A 27,229-nucleotide genomic window follows, 5' to 3' on the forward strand; every position below is an offset into this window, starting at 1 on the left:
ACGGAGTACAAATCCTAGCTTTGCCATTTACTAGTGAAATGACTTATCTATAGGATAAAATCCAAAGAATCCATCTGAGCTTCTGTTTTCATGTGTAAAGTGGAAATCATATCACCTCCTTCTTCAGAGAAGTTATAAGAATTAGAAGTTAAACAAGTGGCACTATGCCTGGCACACAAGGATTCAAGTAGTAGCGATTTTTAAATTCCACTTTTTAAGGAGCACTAAAAAAAAAAAAAAAATTTTTTTTATTATGTGACAGGCATTCTTCCAGGCATTGAGGACAAAACATGGCAAAAACACCCTTGTCAATGTACTGCTTAAGAAACCACAAGTAAAATCTTTCTTTAGCCAGTTTTATGTGCATCTACGTGGAAGTTTTTCTTCACTATAGCTGTGATTTTTTTTGTTGTTTCTGTGCTGGAATACTCCCTGACGCATACTGATTTTTGGTTCCCTGATTTCACTCCAAAATTCTGGCTATTGGGCCCTTTGTTGGGCGAGGAGACACAATAATATTCTGAAGAGATCCAGATGAGTAAGACAAGTCCTTGTCCTCTAGAAATTCTCAGTCTACGAATATTAAGACCATTTGTGGGCTCGGTACTGTATAATTGTCTCATTTAATCTTTATAACTTGCTCTTTACAGTGGTTATTATAATTCATTTTTATTATGGTTTGCTGTACCTTTTAATAGTCTCAATAACTATTGAACTGAAGTCTTCCAAAAGATACAGTTCTATAGAACGACTTAACTATTCATTAAGGCAGAAACCTGAATAAGTTTTCCCAATCACTCTAGCTCTAGTATTTAAAGATTCTAACGCCAAAGGTGACAGGAATTTTTTTTTTTTTAAACTCTGAGTTTCCTAAGTCTTTAATTCCAGGTATCAAATAAAATTGTGAAGCTCCCCCCATTACAGCATCAATAGGCAGTAAGATCAAATAGCCTGGGCACCATTTCCCAACCTCTTAACTAATTTGGACGACATTAAAAACAGGCTACTGGTTCCTTTTGAAAGACATGTAATTATCTCTTATAATTTATGTTTTAAACACAAGGCTTGGTCACCGCACTTCAATATGGCATTCAAGATTTCTTGCGACTTAGCCTCTGCCTACCATTTTAACTTTGTACATTCTTCCAGGTACCCGACCAGCCACTCAAGGCTCCCATCCACTGTTTGAATAACTAACCTTGGCTTTTTTCAACTCTGTGGTTTTGCTAGTACTGTTCCTTCAACTTGGAACGGCCTCCCCACTCACCTGCACTCATCAAAACCTCACCATCTCTCAGCCCATATGCCATTATTTCTTCCATGGAGCCTTTCCCAATTGCCATCCGAATTGCTTCCTCCTCTTCACTCCCACACATGGTTCTGCCTCTATTACAACACGTATTTGTTCTACCAAGTTCCTTTCCTCAGTTTAGCACACCTCCACAACCCAGTTTTGTGCACAGAGTGGCTCTCAAACGCAGCTGGATGAATGAAACGCTGCAATCACACTTCTCCCTGTGCTTCTCTGGACTGCGCGGTAGCCATTTGACCACCAAGCCTAGAAACCCAGGCTGGAGGAAAGCTCAAACTTTGTCCAGAGCCCCTTCTAAGATGATCGTAAGGCAAAAGATGACCTCTTATAATCCAGCTTTAGGAATACTGTCAACTCTTTTCCCCCTCTTCTCAGAGGACCTAGTATTTTCTTTAAAAAAAAAAAAAAGTTTTGATATTTTTAATTAAAAGTACACAAATACATTTGCATTCAAAGGGATTCATATTTTATAGTTGTCAAGCCTAAAGGTCCTGCTTCCCCACCATCCCTCTCACCCCCTTTCCCAGGATACTAGGGACAGTTTCATGTGCAGTTTCTACACATCACCTACATATATTTACACAAACATATTTTTAACATAAATGGGAGACAATACACTGTTCCACAGCTGGCTTTTTTTCACTTACTGCACTGTTGATGCTTGAGGTTGAACGCTTTTTTTTGAACGCCTAGTGGCCACTTGTTTTTCTGTGAACTATTCATAACTTCTGCCTATTTTTTTTTCTGATTTGTAGGAATCCTTATATATCATGAACACTCATCCTTTGTTACATATGTTGCATAGCCCTATCTTCCGTCCCATTCATTTCCCATTTACTAACAGTATAATTTTGGGCAAGCCATGTCACCTGATTTCTTTTTCTCATCTCTATAATGAGGATGATACCTCCTGCATAAGGCTGTTGGAAGAATTAAGTGATGTAACTGCACGTCAGTACTGAGCACTATGCCTGGCATTCGGTAAACACTCATTACCTAGATGAGGAGTAACAAGTTGGCTAGGTGTTTAGTTTGGCCCACATAGTTCAAAAATAATACATTTGGCTTCTTTAGATGAGGCATGTACTTTCTGGTTGGCACATCCTCCCCTGCCTCCCCAACCTCCCGTTTTCCATACAGCAGTTTCTCAATGTTACCAGCCTTCTACTCTCCCAGTTTTTAATGGATGATAATGAAACAGACTTTGAAATTACATATAATCAGGGCTGCTCTGGTGCCCATTACGTGCTGTACAATTCTAGGATTATCATTCATTTTGTTGCCTACGATGGAGCCCCTTGGGTTGGGCAATGTACTACACGAACACCTGGACATTGCAACCTGGTCCCCATTTCCTGAAGCTTAAGGGCACTCTCTTAGCTCTTTTAAAAGCTTTCACAAGAGGCATCCCTGACTCTCACAACACCCACTAGGTAGGATCAAAGTGGGTGTAATATGTCTAGTTTATCGATGGGGTAAGAGGCACAAAGCTCATCAGTCAGAAGTGTAACCAAAATTTCTCAACATTGAAAGTGGGGCTGTGAAGGACCAAGTCATCAGGTCCCCACTTGGTACCCCATCAAAGCCAAGACTCTGCACTACAGCATCTAGATTTCCGGAAGTCTCCCAGAGATCACCAGGGAAAAGTCCTAATTACTACCTCTAACAAAACCACAGATGGAATTAGGCTGGATAATAACCCCTTACATGTATACTCAACTTTAAATGTCCAATGTTTCATGAACATTTGAATGTCTGTAAATTACATATGTCTGAATGTTTGTAAACTGGGTATGTTTGTACCCATTGTAACATTTGTTCATTAGCAAAGCCTTATAAGAATGCTTACAAGGATTATTATACCCATTTTTGGGTCACAGATGCTGAATTTGGGAGACATTGCCTATGGCCCTCCAAAGAACTAAAGAATAGTCTTATCCGCTTTTTAGGAATTGTGGGAAAGTGCCAGTCTGAAATAATGTCTATAAAATATAGGGAGAGGGTGACAGCTACCCAGCTATCAGTTATGGTTTTAAGATACTGGCTATAAATACATACACACACACACGTGCACGTACACACACACGCACTCTAATGAACAAACTAGTGGAAAGTTTTCATATTGACAAACTTGTCGGTGGAAACAATACGCAAAGATTAGCAGTAAAAAAGTCGAGTCTGACCACCACGTTAATAGCTGAGGTCTTTATTTCAGTTTGTATATACAGTGAAAGTGCTGCTGAGAATCTGTTATTCTCTCTCAACAATTAGCAGCTTAAGATCTATCAACTACAGTGTTAACGTTCACACGTTCACAAGTGTCATTTCTGTACTTTTCAATTCGTGCAAGTGAGTTTTTATTCTTACACACTTTGATAATACACACTTACAGTCTAGTAGTCAATGCCTACTGAGGGTATCACCTAGCATACACAACACACAGACAGAAATGTTAACTCTTAGAGCCACATTCAAAATCCCTAGTTTCATTTGGGTTTGGGGGTAGGTGGGTGGGAACCATAATTTCCCCTGTGTCAGTTTGTTGATTATAATGTTTGGTTTTGTTTTGGATGCGTATTTCCCAAAATTGAAAGACAGCTCCTCATTGGAACTCATTCAGAATTCAACCTTTCATCTGACTGTACCGCAAAGAAACATGAAATCTGAAACAAAATCAAGTGCAGTGAAGATCACATGAAAATATGTTCATTAGTACATGGCTAGCAAGGAAGGCTTGATCCCAGTGTTTTTCTTGGCATCAGATTTTTGCCTAAGTTGGGTAGAGGAGGTACAGGGGAGAAAGAAGATCCCAGTCTGCAAGGACAGAATTCAACCTACTTTTGCTTCTTAAGGAACCAGTGGAGTAGAAAGCCTTCCTTACTAGGATGCAATTAGCATATATACCAACGAGTTGAAATTGGGGCAGGCTGAAGTGCCCTTCAACTATCACAAAAAATGTAGAATGACAGTCATTCTACAATTTGAACAGCATCACCCAGGCCAACCCAGCCAGTGTCACTCACCTGGGCTAGGCACCAGCACTAACAAGTAATCCAGGAATGCTTCATTTCATGGGGAATGCACACAGTCTTTATAAAAGAAGAAGCATTAAAGCTAGAGTAAGCTTCCAACCACAGAACAATTGTTAAACCATCAGAATGAATAGGCAAGAGAATTCAGGAATAGCCATGATGCAAAGGAACTCAAAGGCAACAGGGATGGGCAGAAGTAGAAAGTGGGGGAGGGCATGAAAACAGATGGATGGTTACTAACAGCATTAAATGCAGACAACTGTTGGGCCCAGTCAACAATAAAGTGGACAAGAAAGCTAAAAAGCCATGACTGTGCCTAACCTGGACTGAAGGTCCTTCCTAAGGCAGTTTGAGAGAGGAGGATGGAAAGCCAGTGTGGGCCTGTTTGGCTGGGAGCAGAGGGGGCCTTCTAGAGGTCAAAACCTCCCTTTGATAGAAACTGTCCCAAGGTAAATGGGAAGGATTTCAATCCATCTTCCAGCACCCACCAAACTTAGTAGCCTCTATATAGCTTACAGGACTCAAAGGTTCTAACTTAGAAAAACTAGAGGATTACAGATAAAGCATCTTTTCAAAAACTTTATGGGGCTCTCTTCTCTACTCTGAGTGATTTAGGTAAAGCAGAAAGGGAGGAGAAACTGCTATCCTGACCAGGTTGTAGGGTCCCTCGGGCACTTCTGCCTAAGGTCGCTGCAATGTTTTTAACGTTGCATTTTTAAGTATATAGGCTTGGGAACAATTTGTTTTTGGCATGAATATGAATTGGTTGCAATTATATTATAAAAGAAAAATCACCCATGTGGTCCCTGCTCTGGGTGGTGATTTTGAGAGGATAAAAGAGCTAAAAGGTGTACTACAATCATCTGGAGGTGGGCAAAGGCTAGGGTACCTGAGTTAAAATATCAAAGTGATTATGAAACAACATGCTGACTCTGAGAAGGCCAGCCTGTCCAAGCAGAGGGAGGCTGGAGCTGTCCTGTAAACCATCCTCTTAGGGAAATGCTAATCTAGTTCCAAAAGCATTTCCCGGTATGGGAGAAATATGCAATCCGTGCTTCGCTACACTTTTCAGGACGTTGTTATTATATACCCCTTGCTCATCACTTGGTTGCACGAACTGAGGCCAAGAGGGAATAGCAGGTGTAACCCAATACTACAAATAATATAAAAAGATTAATCAAGCTCTCCAGGTAAACCTCTACAGTTCCAGTTCTACCAGGATGATGCAATCGGTTACAGGATGGGGAAGAAGGCTCAGTCAATTTTTCTAAACAGTCTATACATGTTCATTGAGCATAGTTATGGTAGTAAGTCAGTCTAGATTAATAGGAAGCTGGCCAAAGTTCACACCCAAAACCTGGGTCCTTCTAATCTGACATTTCTTTTTCTGCTCTTTAGGGAGAATCACCTTCAGTTGATTCTCTTAGGCAGACAGAATAAAGCTTTGAAATTAAGGATGCTGGGGCCAAAATGCAGACAGAAGACTCCACATCACTTTGGTTTCAGTAATTAGGAGGTGTTAAAAATAAATTAAGGAAACATAAGGAATTATTTATGACTCTCATAATTTTTTTTTTTCTCGTAATAGTCTCAGTTTTTCCTAAAAACAACCCCAGCCCAAGGTCACTGGGTAGACATTTTCTTGGGGCTAAAAAAAAAAACCAACAAAATTCCTATCCTACCATGCTGGTTTGTGGAAACAGCCTCCCCTTCTCCCCACGCACCCCTTTCCTCTCCAACCAAGTCAAGCCCATAAAATGGTGGTGTGGGAGTGGGAGGGACACCAAAAAGCAGCAGCAGCAGCCAGAGGAGGGAGTTTTAAGCTGCATCTCAAAACAAGGGCGGCAGAGGGCAGCATTTACAGCAAGTCTTACTTCGCTCAAACTGTGTCAAGACAAAAGGGAGCAGCACACTAAGTATCCACACCATTTCTTCATTGAAAAACATCACTTCTTTATTTCAAAGGAAAAATAAAAGACCCTCCCAACCCTTTCCAAAAAACCCAATAATAATAATAACAATAATAAAAAATCCTATTAGAAACCATAAGGAAGCACTGAGAGTTTGAGTATTACATTCTTCAAGTATGCTGTTCAGATTTTTTGTTTTTAAATTGGTGACTATACACATATTAAAAACAAAACAAAACCTTAAAAGTGCGGCCAAAGGATTTTGCTTAAAATTAAATATTCAGAGGGCTACTTCAAAATACTGCAGGAGGACTGTGCAGTGATCCCGTGGGACACAATGCTCTCACTTTTGTGTCCTAGCGAAGGCTATGGGGCCAGGTTCAAAAGTGACCAGGCTTCCAGGGTTAGCATGTGTGGCCAACTGGGCGAGAAAGTCAGGGAGATGCACGTGTTCTTCCATGGACAAGGAAAATCCACCCTGAATCCAACAATTCAGACACGGAATGTGGTAGGACTTCACAGTAAAGTTAGTCTGGGAAGGGAAAGGTGGTGAGCCCAGACAAGGCAGGGTGCTAGGTTTAAACGCTTTGCCCTAATCAGATTTTCTCATTTTTTTTAGTGGGTTTTTAGTGCAGTCATTCGAGCCACAATTTAGAATGCCCTTCAGTGTGCTCCAGATTGTTGGTTCATGTTAAAGGACTGTTTAAGATTTGCATCCCAAGGAAAATCATGCTACATAAAAATGATCCAAGATTTTCGCCCAAAAAACTTCTTGGATAAAATCTAAAAAATACTATTGCAATTGTGTCTCTTGAAGAAAAAAAACATTATTCTAAATGTAAACAGATTCACTCAACTCTTTTGTCGTTGTAGAAAACTTCAGAGTAGGTTAAGTTGCTGTCTAATTCCTCGCTGCATGCACTCGCCAGAGGGTAGGGGAGCAGCTGCCTTCTTGTGCCAGCATCATCTGGGGGATGAAAAGAACCGTTCCACATAGCTGAAGAGGGCATCCCAGTGCTTCCAGAGAAAGGCAATGAAAACCACAAGGAATAAAGTGCTGAACGTCCTGCTGCGAGTCTTCATGAGGGGAACCACGCAGTTGGCCACCGTGGAGACAAAAACTAAAAGGACCGCCATGACAGCAAGAAGGATGTTGATGAGTTTGCCCAGAAGGTTGCGGGCAGTGGCATTCTCCAGCCCTTCCAGTTGCACCACCTGCTGCTGCTGCTGTTGTAGCTCCATCTTGGAGATGCGGGTCTGGCATGCCTCCAGGGCCTCCTGTGGGCCAGAACAGGGAATAGTTAAGCCTTCTGCTCACATGTACCCTGAGTAGCTGACATGCCTCTTGGGCATGCCAGATGCCTCCTGAGCTGTGTCAATGATTTTAAATATGCTAGAGCTTGAATGTGAAAGGCCAAAGGCATAACTCATGTTCAAGTGACCTAATTGCCTAATTCACCTAATTGCCCTTCACTGAGTTTCTGTCGGATGATTAACAGGACGAAGTGGCCACACTTAGATTTGGTCTTGAACATTTTAATGACAAGACCTCAAAGACATGATTTGCTTATTTTTTTAAATTTAAAATTATTAATTTAAGTTACACAGTACACAAATACTTGTTCAATATAAAAAAGTCCAAACAGGACATCTCCCTTGATATTTCCCTCAATTCCAGTCCCTCTCCTGAGATCCTTTCACCTGTATTTAAGTACGTACTTAAGTATACATCAATGTGCATATGGAACTATATGGACTTACTTTCTGATTTTCTGTTTTAATATAAATTGTATCATACAACAGGAACCAATCTGCAATTCACTTGTCACTCAACAGTGGTTCTTGGCAATCTTTCTGTATCAATATGTAAGGATCCACCTCATTCTTTTTAAGAGCTACACAGCATTTTAAAGTATGGATATGTTACAGTTTACTTAAGCAGTTTCCCCCTGGGGATATTTAGGTCATTTCCCACTACAGCAACAATGCAGTGAACATCCTTTGGACATGCTTCCTTGTATACAATACCTGGGTATGCGCCCTTTTCTAGGCTCATCTCTGTAAAGGGGACTTACGTCTAAGAACTAGACCAAACATTAAAAATGATCTATTATCCTCAAGGCTGTTATATAAATTTCATCGTAATATTCAGGGGACAGAATCTATTTCCCTAGCTGTGCTCTGACATGCTCCAAAAAAGCCCTGGGTTTATTTGGTCTTGGTTTCCTACTGTTTGAAGGGAGGCCCTGGCAACTTCAGATGAGGCCAGCTAGGGAACAGACAGTGAATGCTGCTCAGCACAGAAAATCCTGGAGAAAACAACTAAACCATAAACAGAATTCTGGGGTCTGCAGAAGATGGCAGCTGGGCAAATGATCTAGCCATTCCCTTGATACTTTTAGGCTACTGTAACACAAGTTTCCTGGGCCACTTCCCTTCTCTGACTAGCTTATTTCATATGAAACCACTAAGAACTGTTTCCTTAAAAACGCTTCCCAACTGGGGTTTTTTTTTTTTTAAAAAGGTCAAATGTTCTATTTCCCCATAGAACAAAACGGTTGGGCTATTGGCCTTAAACATTACTATCTCACGTACTATGTTCATAAGCTGTCTGGCAATGTGCCTATAAAAGGTTTGGATGTGGCAGCTAGGAGGATGAAAGCCCCTTCTCCTCACAGAAGGAAAAGACAGGCAAGATGGCTGGGAGTCTCATCAGAGCAGCTCTTGAAGCAGGAACCAAGAGATGTCATGCATTTGGTTTTCTACATACTGGCACTACTGTGACCCTAAGAAACATTTCCCAAGAACCCAAGCAGGCATACCATTCATGCCTATGAGAAATACACCTCATCTGAAGTACCAGGTGTATTACAGTTGATATAAGCGTCTCTTGATACTCTTATCCTCAACTTTTTTTTTTTTCTCTTTCTGATTCTCTAGTCTTTTCCTTTACGCCTGATGCTTCATGCTAACCTGTATGTCCCGGGCTCGTTCATAGGACTGATAAGCAATTTTCTCTTCCATGCTGGCCAATTCCTGCTTCAAGTTCAAGATTTCATTCTGGTGGAGCTCTGTTAGGTCATTTAGTTGTTCTTCTAATCGTTCACATCTAAGAAGGAGGGGAGGGGAAAGTCAGAATTTTATGTAAGCTTTGAATATTTTTCCTTCACATTCAACCCCCAAACCCATTTAGCCCCAAAAATCCATTCTGCAAAGGAAGAAACTGAAAGTACAAAGATACTCAGTGACCTGGGGTAACAGGACATGCCAGTGGGTACAACTAGGATTAGAGCTCTTAGTCCCTGGAATGGACAGCTTGCCACAAGGCCATACCATAACAGCAACATGGCTTTTCCACAATCTTCTCAACACACGGCATTTGCAGGGATGCCAGCAGCCTAGGTTAGCTTCGAGCATACCTATTAATACTGAAGCCATTCTTATTCTGCTCTGAACTATGTATAGGGAGGCAAAAAATAGCATAACAGTTAAGCAGATCTCATCACAAGGTAAATGGCACATAAATGAAAACAAACCTTCCAGGAGTCACCAGTAGCTTATCCCAACACTGGACAGCTCACTCACCTGGATGTTATTGATACAGAGCCCTAGAACGCCAGAACCAGAAGAGCCTATCATTCCATGGTCAAGCACAGTATCTGGGACATATTAGTCAACAGATATTTACTCAGGGCCTGCTGTGTACCAGGCATGGCTGAAAGTACTGGGAGTACTGTGGTAAGCAAACAGACTGCCTGTCCTTAGAAGTTTACATTCTAAAGGGGGAGGCAGAAAAACCAAGATTTCAGGTATGACTGAGTAAGATGTAGGTAAGCAAGAACATATGGTAGAGAGTACCTGGGGGCTGGCTTAGCTGAAATGGTCAGGGAAGGCCTTTTCCCTATTTAACTCTCTTCAACAATGACAGTTGTAACCTGAACGATGAGGAGAAGGGAGTCTTGTGAAGATGTGGGAGAAGAGTATGTTAGGCAGAAGAACAGGCCAAGTATAAAGTTTCTAAGACAGGAACTAGCGTAGCATGCTTGAGAGAAAGTAGGCTAGTGTGGTTGTAGCTGAGTAAAAAATGGTGGAAGATAAGGCTCCTCAAGAGTAAAAAAAAAAACCCACTGTTGTCCCTGTTATCTTTGGAACTTAGGACCACAGATAAGAAGGTTCACTCTACATAAAGATGGAACTTGGGAAGGACTGGAAGAGTTTAAAGATCAGAGATTCCAGGTACAGAATGAGTTAAGAGCTGGAGGTAGAAATGGAAGATAGAAATGTACAGGAGACATTTAACTTGAATAGTGGGGTCTATGTTGGAGAACAGAGGGAAATCAGCTTTAACAGCTAGGCAGAGAAGTTGGGACCAAGGAATAGTGTTGTTGTTTTTGTTAGGTGCCATCGAGCCGGTTCCAACTCATAGTGACTCTATGTACAACAGAACAAAATACTGCCCGGTCCTGCGCCATCCTCACAATTCTTGCTATGTTTGAACCTACTGTTTCAGCTACCATGTCAATCAATCTCGTAGAGGCTCTTCCTCTTTTTCACTGACCCTCTACCTTACCAACCATGATATCCTATTCCAGGGACTGGTCGCTCCTGATAACATGTCCCAAGTATGTGAGATGAAGTCTCGCCACCCTCACTTCCAAAGAGCACTCTGGCTGGACTTCTTCCAAGACAAACTGGTTCATTCTTCTGGCAGTCCAAGGTATATTCAGTATTCTTCACCAATGCCATAATTCAAAGGCATCAATTCTTCTTTGGTCTTCCTTATTCATCATCCTGCTTTCGTATGCATACAAAGTGACTGAAAATATCATGGCTTCGGTCAGGTGCACCTTTGTCCTCAAAATGACTTATTTGCTTTTCAACACTTTAAAGAGGTCTTTTGCAGCAGATCTGCCCAATGAAATACATTGTTTGATTTCTTAACTGCTGCTTCCGTGTGTGCTGATTGTGGATCCAAGTAAAATGAAATCGCCAATAACGTCAATCTTTTCTCTGTTTATCATGATGTTGCTTATTGGTCCAGTTGTAGGAATTTTTGTTTTTATGTTGAAACATAATCCACACTGAAGGCTGTAGTCTTTGATTTCCATCAGTGTTTCAAGTCCTCACTTTCAGCAAGCAAGGTGGTGTCATCTGCATATTGCAGGTTGTTAGTATTCCACCAATCCTGATGCCACATTCTTCTTCATATAGACCAGCTTCTCGGATTATTTGCTCAGCATACAGGCTGAATAAGTATGGTGAAAGGAATAGACAGTAATGGGCCCAACGTACATTACTGAGTGGGGGAGTCACATGATGAACAGGGTTTTAAGAAAATGAGTTATCTTCAAAAGACTAGGTAAGAAACTTAGGGTGTAGTGAGTTTATGTTAATGGGGGAGAAACAACTGAAAAAGGAGGGTGAGAGTGGTTCCACAACTTGAAGAAAGTAATCAATGTCACTGAATCACACATGTAGAAACTGTTGAATTGGTGTTATATTCTGCTGTGTATATTCTTCACAACAACAAAAATAAATTATAACAAAGAAAAAGAAAATGAATTATCTGACAGTGGTGAAGAGGATAGAGTGTGGAGTTCCAGGAACCAAACAAAGAGCTAAATAGGTAGGAGAAAGGCTGATGACTACAAATTAAAGAAGACTAGAAACACAGGGTAAAGGAAAGAGAAGAATAAAAATGTCTTTAGTCAATGGTGACTAAAATGAAAGTGTCTCTGACACAGCTGGATAGGGCTCATCCCAGTGGAGAATATACTACCACTGAGTACTTCTCAGACAAGGACAAACCTAACGTTAGCGTGTGAGCCTCAAAGGACTTCATAACAAAAGATCAGAAATGACAGAACTCAAACATTCAGATTACCCCCCTTCTTTCTTCTCGTTTTAAACTACATCTATAACACACAAATTTTTTAGGAATATATAGAATTTCTATGTTTAAGGTAACTTTTATGTTGGGGGATCACTAACATTGTTCTTTTCAATAATTTTATAATCATTTAAGTTTGCCAAATGCCATAAGATTGTTTATATACTGTCTTCTCATGATTGTTCTATTTTGGTTCACTGCTTTCTGATGTTTATAGTATTTCATAAATTCATCATTTTCTCTCCTTACCAGGAAAGGGCTAGAGATTTTTTAACAGTGGTGCTTCAAAGTGTCAATCCATTGGAGGCTAGATGAGAAGGCAGAGGGGGACAGAAGCTGGCTGAATGGACACAAGGAAGGCAGGGTGGAGAGGAGGAGTGTACAGTCTCATTGGGGGAGAGCAGCTAGGAGTACACAGCAAGGTGTGTTTAAGTTTTTGTATGAGAGACTGACTTGATTTGTAAACTTTCACTTAAAGCACAATAAAACAAAAAAGTGTCAATCCCTTGGGACTTAAGGACTGTGCATGACTCTCCTAAGCTAAAGATCAGTGTTGAGCGGCAGGTAGGGGAGCATGGTTGTCATGGCAACCAAGCTGATGAAAAGCAGACTCATGCGACATCTTTGGTATATGTTCCACAAGTTATTGCCCCAACCTCTTGGACCACAAACCGTATGGTATTTCAGGCCTTTCAGAGACTCCTATTTGATATTAAGCATGGCTCATAAAGCCAGTAACAACAACAACAACAAAAACCAAACCCACTGCCATCAAGTCGATTCCGACTCATAGCAACCTTATAGGACAGAGTAGAACTGCCCAACAGAGTTTCCAAGGAGCGCCTGGCGGATTCAAACTGCTGACCTATTGGTTAGCAGCCGTAGCACTTAACCACTATGCCACCAGGGTTAACAGATTAAAAAATAACAGCAGCAGCAGAAGCAATAGCTACCATTTATTCAGTGCCTACTAAGTGAATTCATTTTAACAACCCTAAGAGGGTAACAGGTATTAACTTCATTTTACAGATAAAGAAACTGAAGCTCAGAGAGATAAGGCGACTTGCCCAAGGGCACACAGCTATTAAGTAAGAGAGAAAAGATTTGAATCCAGCTTTGATTTTATAACCCAAGTTCTTAACCTGTATACTGTGCAGCCACTTTGAAAGAACTCAAGAAGCTAGGTCAACTAACTTACTTTATAGGTAAGAAAACTGTCTCAGGTAGATCTATAGCTGATCAAACTAATGTAGCCACGAAGATGGCTGGATATGACTAAAATGACATGATGGTTTGGGGCTTGATGTCGAGGTGCAGTAGATAGGAGGAAAAGGGGTATAGTAAATATAATCAATCAGTCAGATAATAACAAGTGTTGGTGAGGATGTGGAGAAACTGAAACCTTCATGCACTGCTAGTGGGAATACAAAATGGTGCAACCACCTTAAAAACAGTCTGGCAATTCCTTCAAAGGCTAAACATAGTGTCACAAGATGCAGCAATTCTATTCCTAGGTATATACCAAAGAGAAACGAAAATTTACGTCTACTCAAATACTTGTACGTGAATGTTCATAGCAGTATTATTCGTAACATCCAAAAAGTAGAAATAACCAAAATGTTTATCAACTGATCAATGAATAAATAAAACATGATATAGCCATACAATGGAATATTATTCAGCTATAAAAAAGAAACAAAGTACTGATACATGCTACCACGTGGGCGAACCTTGAAAACACTGAGTGAAAGGAAACAGAAGGACCATATATTATATGTTTCCATTATATGAAATGTCTAGAATAGGCAAATCTATACAGACAGAAAATAGATTAGTGGTGGTTTTAGGGCTGGGGAAATCGGGTGATTGAGGGTAGCAGCTAAGGGGTGTGGGATTTCTTTCTGGGATGTTGAAAATGCTCCAAAATAGACTGTGTGGTGGTTGCACATTGTCTACGAATATACTAAAAGCCACGGAATTATACACTTTAAATACTCTGAGAGATGGGTGGGTAAGTACCATTGTTTCAACTTTGCAGCATGTTTGAAAGTTTTATAATAAATGTTGGGAAAAAATGATTACATGTGGGGTTGAGTCCTAGCTCTGCTTCTCATAAGCTGTATGGCCCTGGTTAGGCTAGCTCACTTTTCTGAGCAAGTTTCCTCAACTATAAAACAAAGTAATAATTTCTATTTTTTATACTCACTTGAGCACACATGGAGCCTTAAAGAAACGTCTATTTTCCCCCTTTCCATCTTCATAGTCTACCAAGAGGGAACATTTTCACAAAGGAAAGTATTTCTACTTCTTAATGAGAAAGGCATCACATGAATATGTGCTCCCCGAAAAGAACTGGCTAAAACCTTTTTAGCCAATCAAAGTATTTCTTATGGTGGCTGATCATGACCTTATCCTCATTTTAGGCTTATCAGTGTGCTGCTATATTATAAAATAAATTCCAGTATCTCACACTTCACATGACTTTTTCTAAGATTCACTATTCCATGTACCTCCCCTACCCCTTAAGGGTTGTTAAAATCAATTATGTTGTGAAGAGAAATACACCACAAACATTTAAAATATTGTTCGAAAGATTAAAAAAGTTTCCCTGATTAGAAAGAGTCTTAAACTCTAAGGGTTAGAAAGTCTAGTTAAATTCCTTTCAATAGAGGAATTACGTCTACAGCGTCCCTGACAAGCAATCTCTCCTTGAAGACCTCCAGTGGCAGGGTCTCATTTTTTCTTCCATTGTTAGACGGATACAACTATTAGAAAATTCATTCTAAAACTCAACTAAAACCTAGCTACACATAACTTTCATCCCTGTTCATCTGTAAGGAGGGAATCTACCTACTCACTCCAAAGGGCAATTGTGACAATTAAATGAAAAATAGATAACAAATGCTTGGCACAGATGAGGTGCTCAGTGAGACAGAGATACTCCACGTGTACATTCGGTTTCATTTTTCTCTTTGGTGATCCTCCTAGTTCCCCAAACAATTGTTAGCTAGAGCAGTTCAAAGGGATGGACTGCTCATCAACTGCCATGTGGTCTCCAGTGTTCTATGGCTCCACTGTTCAGTATCTCACACTCTACATGTCTCCACTGTTCAGTATCTCACACTCTACATGTCTGGTTCCTCCTTCTGATTGTTTTATCTAAGCCTCTATTTCTTCATCTATGTCCATATTCCCAGATAATTCCATTCTCCCAAATTTTTCTACTTATACTACTTATACAATACCTCGTCTTGGGCATAAATGTCTTTCACCTGTAGTTTTATCATGTTAGTCACAGGCTCTTATTTACTTGTGATACCTTCCCTCTATACTTAGAACTGCAGGCTGTTAAAGCCAGAGAGCTGTGGAGATCTCTGGGTCAGTGGTTCTCCACCTTCCCCACACCTTGTTGTCCACACTGTGCCGGGCAGGTTCAAACACTAGCAACTCTCCTAAGAATGAAGGCAGTACACTACAGGTTAATGCCCAGAAAGAACAGGATTTGCATTATGAGAATCAACTGTAATTCCATTCTCCTTCCTTCCAACCCTTCTGATTTACAGAGAGGGAAACGGAGGTTTGGAGCTTGCCTAAGGGCATACTGCTAAATAGGGGGAGCAGATTCTCCTGAACAGGGATAGTTTTTCCTTCTAGTTTTTTTCCCCAATTCAATAGTTTTTAGGTTGCTAAGATACCTCTTTTCCTAGATATTTTCAATCTGTTTAATACTGCTGGACTTTTCCTCGTCAAAGTAAACTTTAAATTTTCTTTAGTTTCATGTATAGAGAGAGTGGCAAACATAATACAACACTACACTAACATAAAGAAAAAAGTGAAGAGATAATTTAACCTTAGACACGAATGAAACATTCTGTATTTCAACTGCCTGGACTTGTCTATATTTTCTCAATTACACATAATAATATTTCATACCTATATAACCAAAACCAAAACCAAACCCAGTGCCGTCGAGTCGATTCCGACTCATAGCGACCCTATAGGACAGAGCAGAACTGCCCCACAGAGTTTCCAAGGAGCGCCTGGTGAATTCAAACTGCTGATCCTCTGGTTAGCAGCCGTAGCACTTAACTACACCACCAGGGTTGCCTATACCTATATACACTATAAAAGTGCATTATTTGTACCACATTCATAAATCCCCAATTTCTAAAAAAGTTCTTAATGGGAGGGGCGATACGCTACCACAAGAAACAAACGAAAGAAAACATCTTGGGGTTGAATGTTGTTTCAATTGAAGTGGGATAGTTCCCAGGTCTATATCATCTTTCCTTCTTTTAACTTGTATATTAAATTATCCAACTTATCTCCTTTTAATTTGGATATAATATGCTGTGGAATTTGCACAGTTTATAGTATGTTTATGGTATTTTTTTCCTATAACATCACACAAACGGGATTGCTGCGTACACACACTCTCTTGCCCAAGTCTGGGCAAGCCTCTCTGACTTCCTATCAGGAGGGTCAGCACAAACATACAATGGGCTCCTACCATTTACCTGACTCAAGTTATCGAGAGAATTTAGCTAGTTCATTCAGTGGCCTATTTCAAGCTTTCCTTTACATTGATGAAATTGCCTACCACCCACCTCCCTTTCACGGTATGTTTTTTGTATATGTGAGGTCAGGTGTCTCAAGTAAGTGTTACCTGATGTTTGCAAATCTTCAGGAAGAGTTGGACAGAAACTGCTAATTCTTATCATACCCTTCTGGAAAATAAAGTCCTTCAGAGATTAAGCAACTTACTCATGGTCACACGAGAAATTAAAAGGAAGATCTCCTCAAATGAGAAAAATGTACCTGCTGATCCCAGAGATAGTACTTCATAAGCAAGCAGTTAAATGGCAAAGTAGCATTTGGGTAAGTAGAATAAACTCCATTTCCTGGGACATGAAACAGACGAACAGGTTAGGGGACTTGCTAAGGTGATACAAAGCTGCAGAACCCAAAAGCAAGACCTGCAATAGATCCAGCTGAAATGGCCCCATTAATTCATCAACATTTGTTTCTCTCTTTAAGTCATAAGAATTACCTGGAGAATGACAACTTTCTGAAAGAACAGAAAAGTTGCAGCTGTTATTGTGTAGCTGAAATCCTATCACACTTACAAAAAACAGTTGTTTTTGGGTTACCATAGTAAGCACCTCCAATCTGCAGGAAACATCAGGGAGGAAACTGAGAAAGCCATAAACCTTGAGGCTCGTGCAAAATCAAAATCGGATGAACAAAGAGGTTGGCAAAATGCCCCTGGTGTCTTGGAATGCAGATCTTCTGGGTTGCCCTCAATGCATTGAGATTAACTTTGCTGGCATGTCATTACTAAAACACTTGTCCCTAATTTGTTCACCCAGGCCCTGGAAGTTTGTTCCTCAGCTCTTTTCACAACCTCACAACCCACAATCTGACAGCACAAAGCTGATCATCCCTGGCAATTTTTAGTGCCATCAGTCTTTGTGTGCTTATGTAACCTACATGTGAAATTTTGGCCTGCAAATATGCTAACACAAAGAGCCCAGTAAGAAATGGTGCTTTTTTAGGTGAAGAACTGCATGTGGGGGAGGAATTTAAGGTTCAACCTAGTCTACTTAATCATCAAAATACTAGCACCAATAATAACAACAATGATAACTACCTTCTCCTTTCCCACGCCTTTTTATGAGTAGAGTCTGCCTCCCAGAAACTCAGATTTATGACTATGTTAATCCTTACCTGCTTCTTCCCTGGGAGGTACTTCAATTTTATGATTGGGAAATGGGAGGCCCAGAAAGATGCTGTGGTTTCACGTTTGTCATTTAGTGAGATGTACTGAGGATCTGAACTACCTGGTTCATGCCTTCTGTTAAAAAAAAAAAAAAAAAAAACGAAAAACCAAAACCCAGTGCCTTCCAGTTGATTGCGACTCATAGCAACCCTATAGGATGGAGTAGAACTGCCCCCACAGTTTCCAAGGAGCACCTGGCGGATTCGAACTGCTGACCCTTTGGTTAGCAGCCATAGCACTTAACCACTACGCCACCAGGGTTTCCCTTTTGTTTTTAGGCTTGTTTTATTATCTTTTTTTGTTTGTTTTTTAACCCCCCCCATACTATTAATCAAATGCAAAATCTGAACAACAACAAAAGGAAGAAAACATTCATATTCCAGTTCCCAACTTCCCACTACCCCCATTATTAACATTACAATCACTTTTGCTTACTTTCCCTGCTAATGTTTGCTTCCTGTCTGAATTCTAAGACAGAGAAGTCAGGCACTGAGAGAATTCAGGAAAGAACACCCCAGTCTTCTCATTAAATATAAACACCAAACCAAGGAGTAAGAGGGAAAAGGGGAGGGAAATAGTGCACCACCTTTCATATGTAATTTTTTTAAAAACCAAGAATTCCTCTTTGAGGAGTTTTAACCCCTTCATATGGAGCCCTGGTGGTGCACTGGTTAAGAGCTACAATTGCTAACCAAAAGGTCGGCAGTTCGAGTCCACCAGCTGCTCCTAGGGAACTCTACCAGGCAGTTGTACTCTGTCCTATAGGGTTGCTATGAGTTGTAATTGACTTGATGGCAATTTTTTTTTTTCCTGGTTTTTATATGATGTTAATTAGAGTGCTCTGGACAGGAAAGGAGGGGTTCTTGACCCTACAGGTATATAATTTTAGGCTGGCACATGCTTTTCATGCAACTTCATCTGGAACACAAATAGCATGAGATGAATAAACTAATTTTGAGCCTTCATTACAACCCAAATGGAACCTAGACACTTAATATGATTTGAGCTTAACTATTAGCATCCTAGTAATTTTTTTTAAAGCAAGTTATGTCATATTTTGGTAGGTGAAATTCCCATTGCCCCCCCGCCTCCCCCTCCCCCCCACCTAGAAGCAAAACTTGCTTTATCTACAAGTATTAAACACATGCAGATTTTGCTACAGGTGATCAATTCATAAATGAACACTGATCTTAGAAAAGTGTTTCAAATACTGGTTTAGTCAACACAGTAGTCACTTTCTTAGATCAAAGATAAGCCAGCGGCCCTTCTGGGTCAAATTCCTGATGAATGAGAAACTGGGTGAGCACACAGGCTGAGAATTCTTCATCCGATACATCACTCTTTGGGTGTGGCTCTAAAGTTTGGAGCCATCTCAGAGTCAATGGTGCTCCCCTAGTGGGGCAAGAGGTCACTAGGACAGGATGGCTGAACAAAACGTGTAGAGCAGGTAGTGACAGAAACAGGAAGAACTTGGTCCCAGGGCTGATGCCAAAAGGCCAAGTATGGGAACAGACTGCCATTTCCCAAATGTGTACTGTAGACCTGGAGTAGCTTCTGTCAGTGTGACCTGAATGGAGAGACAGAGCTAGGGGTAGAGGATATCATGTGTGGTGGGAGCTTGAATAGGTTCCTGGCTGAACTAGGGAAAACAGGCTTTCCCTCTTTACCTTTTGTTACCTCATTTGTGTTGATGCCTGAAAAAAGGTTAGGGAACACTGAACTAGCCTTCAGTTGAAAAGGAGGGGAAAAAAAAAAAAAACACAGAAAACAGCCTCCCACAACTTTCAGAGTAGGTAGTACATTATCTTAAAGACAAGAAAGAGCAGACAGCTAAAGCATACAGGGAACAAATAAAACCTAGAGAACTTCTGGGCAATTTGGAGACTTGGTAATGACAACTTTCTAACATCCTGGCATGCCCCAGATCTTTGGATTTTTCCAGAAACATGGATAAAGAGAGGGAGGTAGCATTTATTGAGCTTCTACTCTAAACCAAGCCCCATACTAGGTCCTTTCATATATACTCATTTAATAATCTTAACAATACTATACAATAGATAACTATTGCATTGCTTTTGTAAGGGAAGAAACTGAGGCTCAGAGGAGTTAATATAATCTACTCATGGTATCACAGCTAACTGGCTCAGAACTGGCAAGCAAATTCAGGATTTACAATTCCAATGTCTTTTCTATCTCCTTCTTTCCTTCCTTCCTTTCACCATTACCTCTTTAATGGTTAAACTGGGAACAGCTCACCTGCAAATATCTTTTATAGAAGGTCTTATCCTTCAAAAGGGCACCTACTAATTGAGATTTCTCCTCTTATAAATGAAAAGCTAACTTGATCCAATATTCTCAGTCTCTATTTCAAACTTACTGTTCAAAACCTAGCCTACACATCCTCTGGAGACAGCTCAATTTTCAGTTGACAAACAGGTCTAATACCTGGGGAAAAGTGACTAAAAAAGCTATATCTTACCATATCCCTGTCTAATGCCCAGTGATAGTAAAATAAAGGGAAGTTATACTTAAACAGCCATTTGTTTAGACCTCCAATGGCCTGTGCCTGATGGGGCTAGCCTAGTTACTGACTGCTCTGCTGTATATAGATGATTGCTTACGGTGGCCACCTCCTTCTGTATTTTTGCTGTTATGACTCAGTGCAATTTAAAATACCCCTGGGCTTAATACAAACATTCTAAGAAACCAATTTCTGAAGGACAGTAATCCTCTTAAAAATAGAAGCTTTCAAAACGGCATTAGTGCTCACCAGCACCAGGAGGGTTTTTAGCTTGCCCTACACAACACTGCTTTACATAGGCAGTAGCTGAGAAGGATTCCCAGCCAGATGCCCTAAGGGAAAAGTAACAAAAGGAACTTGTAGAACTGTCAGTCAATGTTTTCCTGATTCTCTATTTTCAACTCAGTTTGCCACAGCTAAACTTCTTCCTGCTATACCAAAAACTTGTTGCCGTCGAGTCGATTCCAACTGATAGCAAACCTACAGGATAGAGCAGAACTGTTACATAAGGCTTCCAAGGAGCAGCTGGTGGATTTGAACTGCTGACCTTTTAGCCACTGTGCCACCGTGGCTCATTAATATATTACACCAGCTATGGAAAAAGGAGTGGTCCTCAGTTTTTAGCAGCAAATTAAATCTACATTAAACCTTTTTACTGTGTGACCTGGCAGGTCACTTTATCTTTCTGGGCCTCAGTGTACTCATTTGTAAAATGAGATTAAACTACATAGATATCTAAGGGTCCCTTCTACCTCTGAAGTGAGTCCAGTTGTCATTAACATGCTCTCACACTCATATCTGAGTGTTCAATGCGAAGCTCAAAGACTAAACACCTAGTTATTAATCAAAGGTTGAGATGGAGTTCAGATCCAAGTTCTACTACAATGGCTTCCTGGGCTTCAAAAAATCAAGAACACAGACAATGCATGTGGGTGCTGAAGAAATACCACTCAGTGATGACACAACAATTTTGTGGTGAACAGAGAGAGAAGCGTACGCCACAGGCTTCAGAATGCTTCTGACCATTCCACAGCAAGCAGATGGTCTTAGGCAAATATCTCGACCTGGTGCTACTAGCTGGGGTAGAGAGCAATGAGAAGCACATAATGTTAGTGATGTTATTAAGAAGGGGCTTTGAAAAGGGGAAATAATGATTGGGGGTTTCCTTACGAAGGTTTCAGCTATTACCTACCCTGTTATACTAGCTTGAAAAAACTTTCCAGAGCTTATACATTCACCAGATTTTATAAAATATGTTAAAAATAGTCACTTACTTTCAGTGAAACACACACTTCAACCTGGGAAAGGCCCAGTATCTACTGTCAATGCAATCAACACTTCTTACAGCTCATCTTTCAACCATATACATTTCAGGGTGGAGCCTGAAAAAAGCTGTGCTGGTAGGAAAAGAACACTAGCTTGGAATCAGATAAAAAAGGGTTTGAATCCCAGCTTTACCACTTACTTGGTGAGCTTTGCCAAATTTTTAAATCCCACTGGGCTTCAATTTCTTTATGTGTAAGATGGGTATAATACCATCCATCTGCAGAGCTATTGTGAGGATCAGAGATAATACATGGAATACATTTAGCATTATGCACATCATAGGAGTTTGGTAAATGCTATTAGTGGCAGTGTCATTGTTGTCATCATTAAATAACGAGCAACAACATTGTGTATGGCCTCCCTCTCGTCAATTCAGATACTGATAAAATAATCTAAAGCACAGAAAATGAGCAAAAACATATCTAGAGCAGCCATGTACACATACAAGATCTTTGGTCAGAGGAGAGTCCCTTAAAAGTCCATTCCTAGCCTGTTTCCTTCCTAGACAAAAAGCCAAGCCTACAACAGAGTAGAAAAAGAAATTAGTAAAGAGAGGCCATTGTAGGCAGCTTACCATCAACAGTGTGGAGGAGGCATGGAAAAAAAAAAAAACCCAAACAAAAAAACACCTGTAAAATGCAGGCAAAGAACTAAAAAAGCAAGCTGTCTGTGACCATTTACTATATAAAACCTTACACCCCTACTAACCTGAGAGCAGGTTAAGTGCTCGACCACCGGGTGAAAGTTTGGTGGACTGAACACACCCACAGGTGCCTTGGAAGATAGGCCTGGTGATCTGCTTTTGAAAGGTCACAACTGACTCAACAGCAACTAACCACAACAACAACCTGAGAGCATCACTCAAAGCCAGAACACTACAGTTCCTAACGTGGACCCAAGTTATTTCCAACCAGGTTCAGTGCACTGTGTTAAAAGATGGCTGAAAAATTGTCCACAAATGTTTGTTAGCAGGTGAAAAGTTCTGCTGCTTCAAAGAATAGGCCTCAGTTTGTGGAAAATTTTTTACTTACGTGAAACAGTTATAAAAACAACCAAGTTAGACAAATATCATATTTACTATGTAAACACATACGTAATGGAGGTGAAATCTCTGAAGTTTAATCGGTTTATACAGGGAATTACTGGTGCAACAAAATAGCTCAGTAAAACAGTTGTGAGTTTTCCACTGCCTTTCTTGGAAAAAAAGACTTTCTTTTTTTTCAAAATTCTTTTTTTAAGGAAAGATCATTCTAAAGCTGAAGCAGGATGACAAAACAAGTCGGATTACATACGTTGGGTTTTTACCTTTTTTGGAAATTCAAACGTTTTTTATATTCTCTCTTCATTTCATAAAACTAGTTACCTTCCTACTGCAGAGAACCCAAAGTGCAATTACAGAAATGCACTTCTCATTGCCCCATACATGGCTCAGAGTTGATTTAATAATGTGGTAACGAGGAGCTAAAGTTCTGCCCTGTCTCTGATTTATTTTAAATGGATACAAAGATGGGCCTTGGGAGATTTGGTTTTTCTCTCTGATTTTTTCACATTTGCCTACATCTAACTAGAAGACATAACAAGCTCTACATGAATTTTAAGGTCTTCAGCAATTTCAAGACTTGAACGTTTTGCTAACGATTCAAAAATGAATAGTTTTAGCAACTAGGTCTCCATGTTTAGAGGGGCACTAAAAGCAGCCACTGCCTATTTCCCTATTTGGGTTTTGGGTATGTTAGAGATGACGAAAACAAGACTTAGAGAAGTTAAGAAGCATGCCTGGTTTTCAAGTCAGTAAGTGGTAGAACTGGAATTTGAGTCTGGGAGTTAGGATTAGTACGGTACACGGGACCAGGTGTTTTTTTTAGAGTCTATTTGAATGTTCGATCACTCACTGCTTTAGACCTCATCATCTCCGTAAACTAAAGAAAATATGAAATATTGAAGTAAAAAGAGTATTTAAGAACTTTCTTTCTCCCATACTCACTCCTTTCTTTTTCCCACTTGAAGTCTGGTTAGAACTGAAGGACAGAAATGTGAAGGGGAAATAAGGCAGGATTGGATTATTAGTTAGCATTTTCGTCATTTGAAAAAAGAAGTAGCTTGCTGCTATAACTTCTATCAGAACTAACTGAACAATTTATTTCTTATAAAGGCCCTGAGATAATCTCATTAAAAGTATACTTTTAAAAAATTGAGGTGAAAGAGATTTTTTTTTTTTAAAGAGGTGAAAGGGATTGTTTAACCCCTGATATTACAGAAGAACTGATTCCTTCTATAGTTGGGACGCGACCAGAACCCAGGTCCCTTATGGTCTACCCTGATCCGTGGCTCCCATATGACTGGTCCTTAATCTGTATCAGTGAGGTGGGTTGTCTCTGGCTGACAAAACTTTGGATTTAAATGAGCATTCCATGGGGGATATTATTTATCTCTGCATGTAAAGAAAGCAAGATGAAAGGACAGACACGTGGAGGACAGCTAAGAGTGGTCTCATATGAATATGGAGTGCAAGACGAAACAGAGAGACCAGTTTCTACCTTTAGCACAACTATAACTAAGGAGAATTTAGCCCTTTGAGAATTTTCTAACTACCATTCAAACATCTGCCTATTTATAATAAAGGTAACAGACATGCTTATCTTAATTTAGTTCCAATCTAATCTTTCTAAACCAAGTGCCCAGATAAGCGTGCTTAGGGCCAAATATCTACAAGCTTCATTATATTTTGGCTGGGCTTTGATTTCTACAGAGTTCCGAGGATTATAAATCTTTTGGATTCAATGCAGTACAGCTATAGGCTGCAATAGTTTGTGGTTCTGTGATTATAAGTAGGTAAAATGCCCCAGAGAGTTTGGACTTCCTTTTAAAGTCCTAAACTGGAATGAAGACTAGAGAACTATGCTTCATTCCTTTACTAAAATGCTTGATCGGTGTGTGACCATCTTGGAAGTTATTTAAATTGTGTGCGCCTCGATTTTGCTCTCTATGAAATGGGAACTCATGCAGATGTCATATGACATATCTAAAGTGCTCTAGGCTCTCTAGAAAAAGACACTCTACAAAGCCCTTTTAAAACCACTCTCCTATATCCAAAGGGAGGAGAACCCCAAACATAAATAATTTAGGATTTTAATTCCATACTACTTACCTATATCGCTCCTCCTGTAAGGCCTGCATTATTAAGGAATAGTCCCTCTGATAATGTTCCTTGAGTGTTTCAAAGGACTCCTCTAGCCTGGCCTGGGTTTCCCGGATCTCCTGGATCTCATGTAGTAGTGCATCAAATCCTGAGCTCTGCATGTCCAGGGTGTTTGTTCTGGAGCTGGATGCTCCTACAGCGATGCCCCCAGTGGTGCTGTTGGCTCCCACTGAGCCTGATGTGGCACTAGAACAATCTTCCTCACTACCATATTTTGGGCTTGACTGAAAGTTCGAAATCACTCCCAAAGTCTTACCCCCATCCTCCACTTGCCCCTCCTCTAAAGAGTCCTTCAGGTTAGAGATGTTGTCTGCACTACCAAATTTGTTCCGAATCAATGAGGCAATCTCTCTGGGCTTTGAGACCACAGCTCCTGCTGCTGAATGGGTGGCCTGGGAGAAGCTGGAAAGTCCACCTTTAACACTGTCCACCACACCTTCACTGAAGCCAGTCACCTTGGCCCCCACATCCTTCAGACCCTGGTGCATGTCCCTGAAGACGTCCTTTGGCTGTCGTGGGATCCCATTCTGCTCTACCTCCCGGAGCTTCCGGTGGTAGTGCTCAAGCTTCTTTTGTAGCTGGAGGATGGTTTGGGCAGATTTCTGGTTCTTCTTCTCAAAGACCTGCTTGATGCGGGCAGCCTGCTGCTTGTCTGCACTGTTGGCAAGCTTCAAGTACTCAGCAACGTTGTCATCCCGGGCTGTTTGGGCAATTTTGATCTGTTCTGTGAGCTTTAGGATCTTCTGCTGCAGGTGAGCAATAGCAGCCTTTGTGCGCTGAGGGTCTGGCGTTCCATCCACGGAGTCTGTGTGGATGCTGCCATCGGTGCTAGAGGCCACTGCACTGGAAGTCTGGGCAAGGCTGCTTACTTCCAACCGATCGATCTAGCATGAAAATAAGAGGTGGATGTTAGAAGGATCCCAAGAGGACCACCTCTCCTGAATCAATGGACCAAAATGTACTGAAATTTTACCTACTCAGATCTCTGCACAGATACAAAAAACAAAGAAACCCCACCAAACCTGTTGCCGTCTAGCCAATTCTGACTCATAGCGACCCTACAGCTGACCTATAGTTCTTCCTATCTGGTACAAACCCTGTATCCCTCTTGGATACTATCCTCATACAAGTCTACTTTGCTTTAAGCTAAAGAGATAAATGAAAAAAAAAAAAAAAGATCTGCACAAGATGTAAACTGGGGATATTCTTATTACTAGAGGATATACCACAGTATTCTTTAAATAACAAAGCTTCCCTAGTGGGTTTCAAACATGAATTAATTCACAAACATTCTTTACGTGCACTTTTGTTTAGAAGCATATCTATGTAAAACAAGGTGCATGTTTATTTCAATTTAATAATATGAAAATCACTTTGGTATTCAGACATCACTATAATTCTGGTCCATATGCTCAGATTATGGTCATCCTAAAATGTTGGCAAGAATTGGTATCTCTTACTAGCTAGATAAAAAATCCAATTTTTATCACTGTCTCTTTATCTAAATCATGTCAAGGCTGATGGGATTATTTTCTCTAGTCTAACAAGGACACCTAATGATAGCTGGGAACAGCTGTAGGTAAGTATGGGAGGGCACTGCTAAAAGTGGCAAGGATGAATGAGGCATATATTTCTGAGGGTTAAAAAATTATCCCAAATCACAAGTAACTGTAATAAACTGGCAAGGTAACTTAAATACTCATGGACAAGGACAGTAAGAGTAATTAAGCAAGTCAACTACCAAGATGAGGGTTTTTGGAGCTCAAATTTTGTCAGTTATAGCCAGTAAGGTTTTTGTCAGGCAAGGGACTCCAAAGCACACACAATAACTATTCTTTCATTGTATGGGTGACCAATTAATCAAAGGACTTGGAGAAAAAGTCAAGCTGTCCAGATTTGAAGGTTTAAGCTATCACACTTGCCAGGCAAAGCTGGGAAGAGGTCATCAGTGTTCTCTTAATTTAAGGAAAAAAAAAAACAAACCAACAACAATTAAAAAAAACCCAGCCTTTAAGGAGGTGCCCCTACATGGATTGTGGTAGTGAATTAGTGTAGGGCCAGAGCAAAAAGGCTTTAGAAGTTATTCTCTGTTGAGAAGTAACAGAAAAGAGTAATATTTTCTTCCCAGAGGGACAAATGAGAAATGTTGCATATTTAAATAAAATCAAGAGGAAACAATATTAAAATCAGTGGCAACATTAATAAAAGGAAAGCTAATAAAAATCTAATTAAAAAAAAAATCCTCAAACTATCTGGAAGA

The 27,229-nt window shown here is 40.3% G+C and overlaps 1 protein-coding gene across 5 annotated transcripts in view; it reads right to left on the minus strand.

The window, feature by feature from the left end:
• Window positions 1–3,519: 3,519 nt before the first annotated feature.
• The window catches only part of TMCC1 (transmembrane and coiled-coil domain family 1), a 247,828-nt gene continuing 224,118 nt past the window's right edge, over window positions 3,520–27,229 (minus strand). For all 5 annotated transcript variants that reach the window (XM_049863429.1, XM_049863430.1, XM_049863431.1 and 2 more), the window contains 3 exons: window positions 24,919–25,853; window positions 9,228–9,363; window positions 3,520–7,532 (listed from right to left, as the gene is read on the minus strand). In XM_049863429.1, coding sequence (XP_049719386.1) covers window positions 7,218–7,532; window positions 9,228–9,363; window positions 24,919–25,853 — 1,386 coding nt within the window. In that variant the 3' untranslated portion in view covers window positions 3,520–7,217. The remainder of the gene's footprint in view (window positions 7,533–9,227; window positions 9,364–24,918; window positions 25,854–27,229) is intronic.

Source organism: Elephas maximus, chromosome 20 (genome assembly GCF_024166365.1).
Source record: "Elephas maximus indicus isolate mEleMax1 chromosome 20, mEleMax1 primary haplotype, whole genome shotgun sequence".
NCBI classification, from domain to species: domain Eukaryota; kingdom Metazoa; phylum Chordata; class Mammalia; order Proboscidea; family Elephantidae; genus Elephas; species Elephas maximus.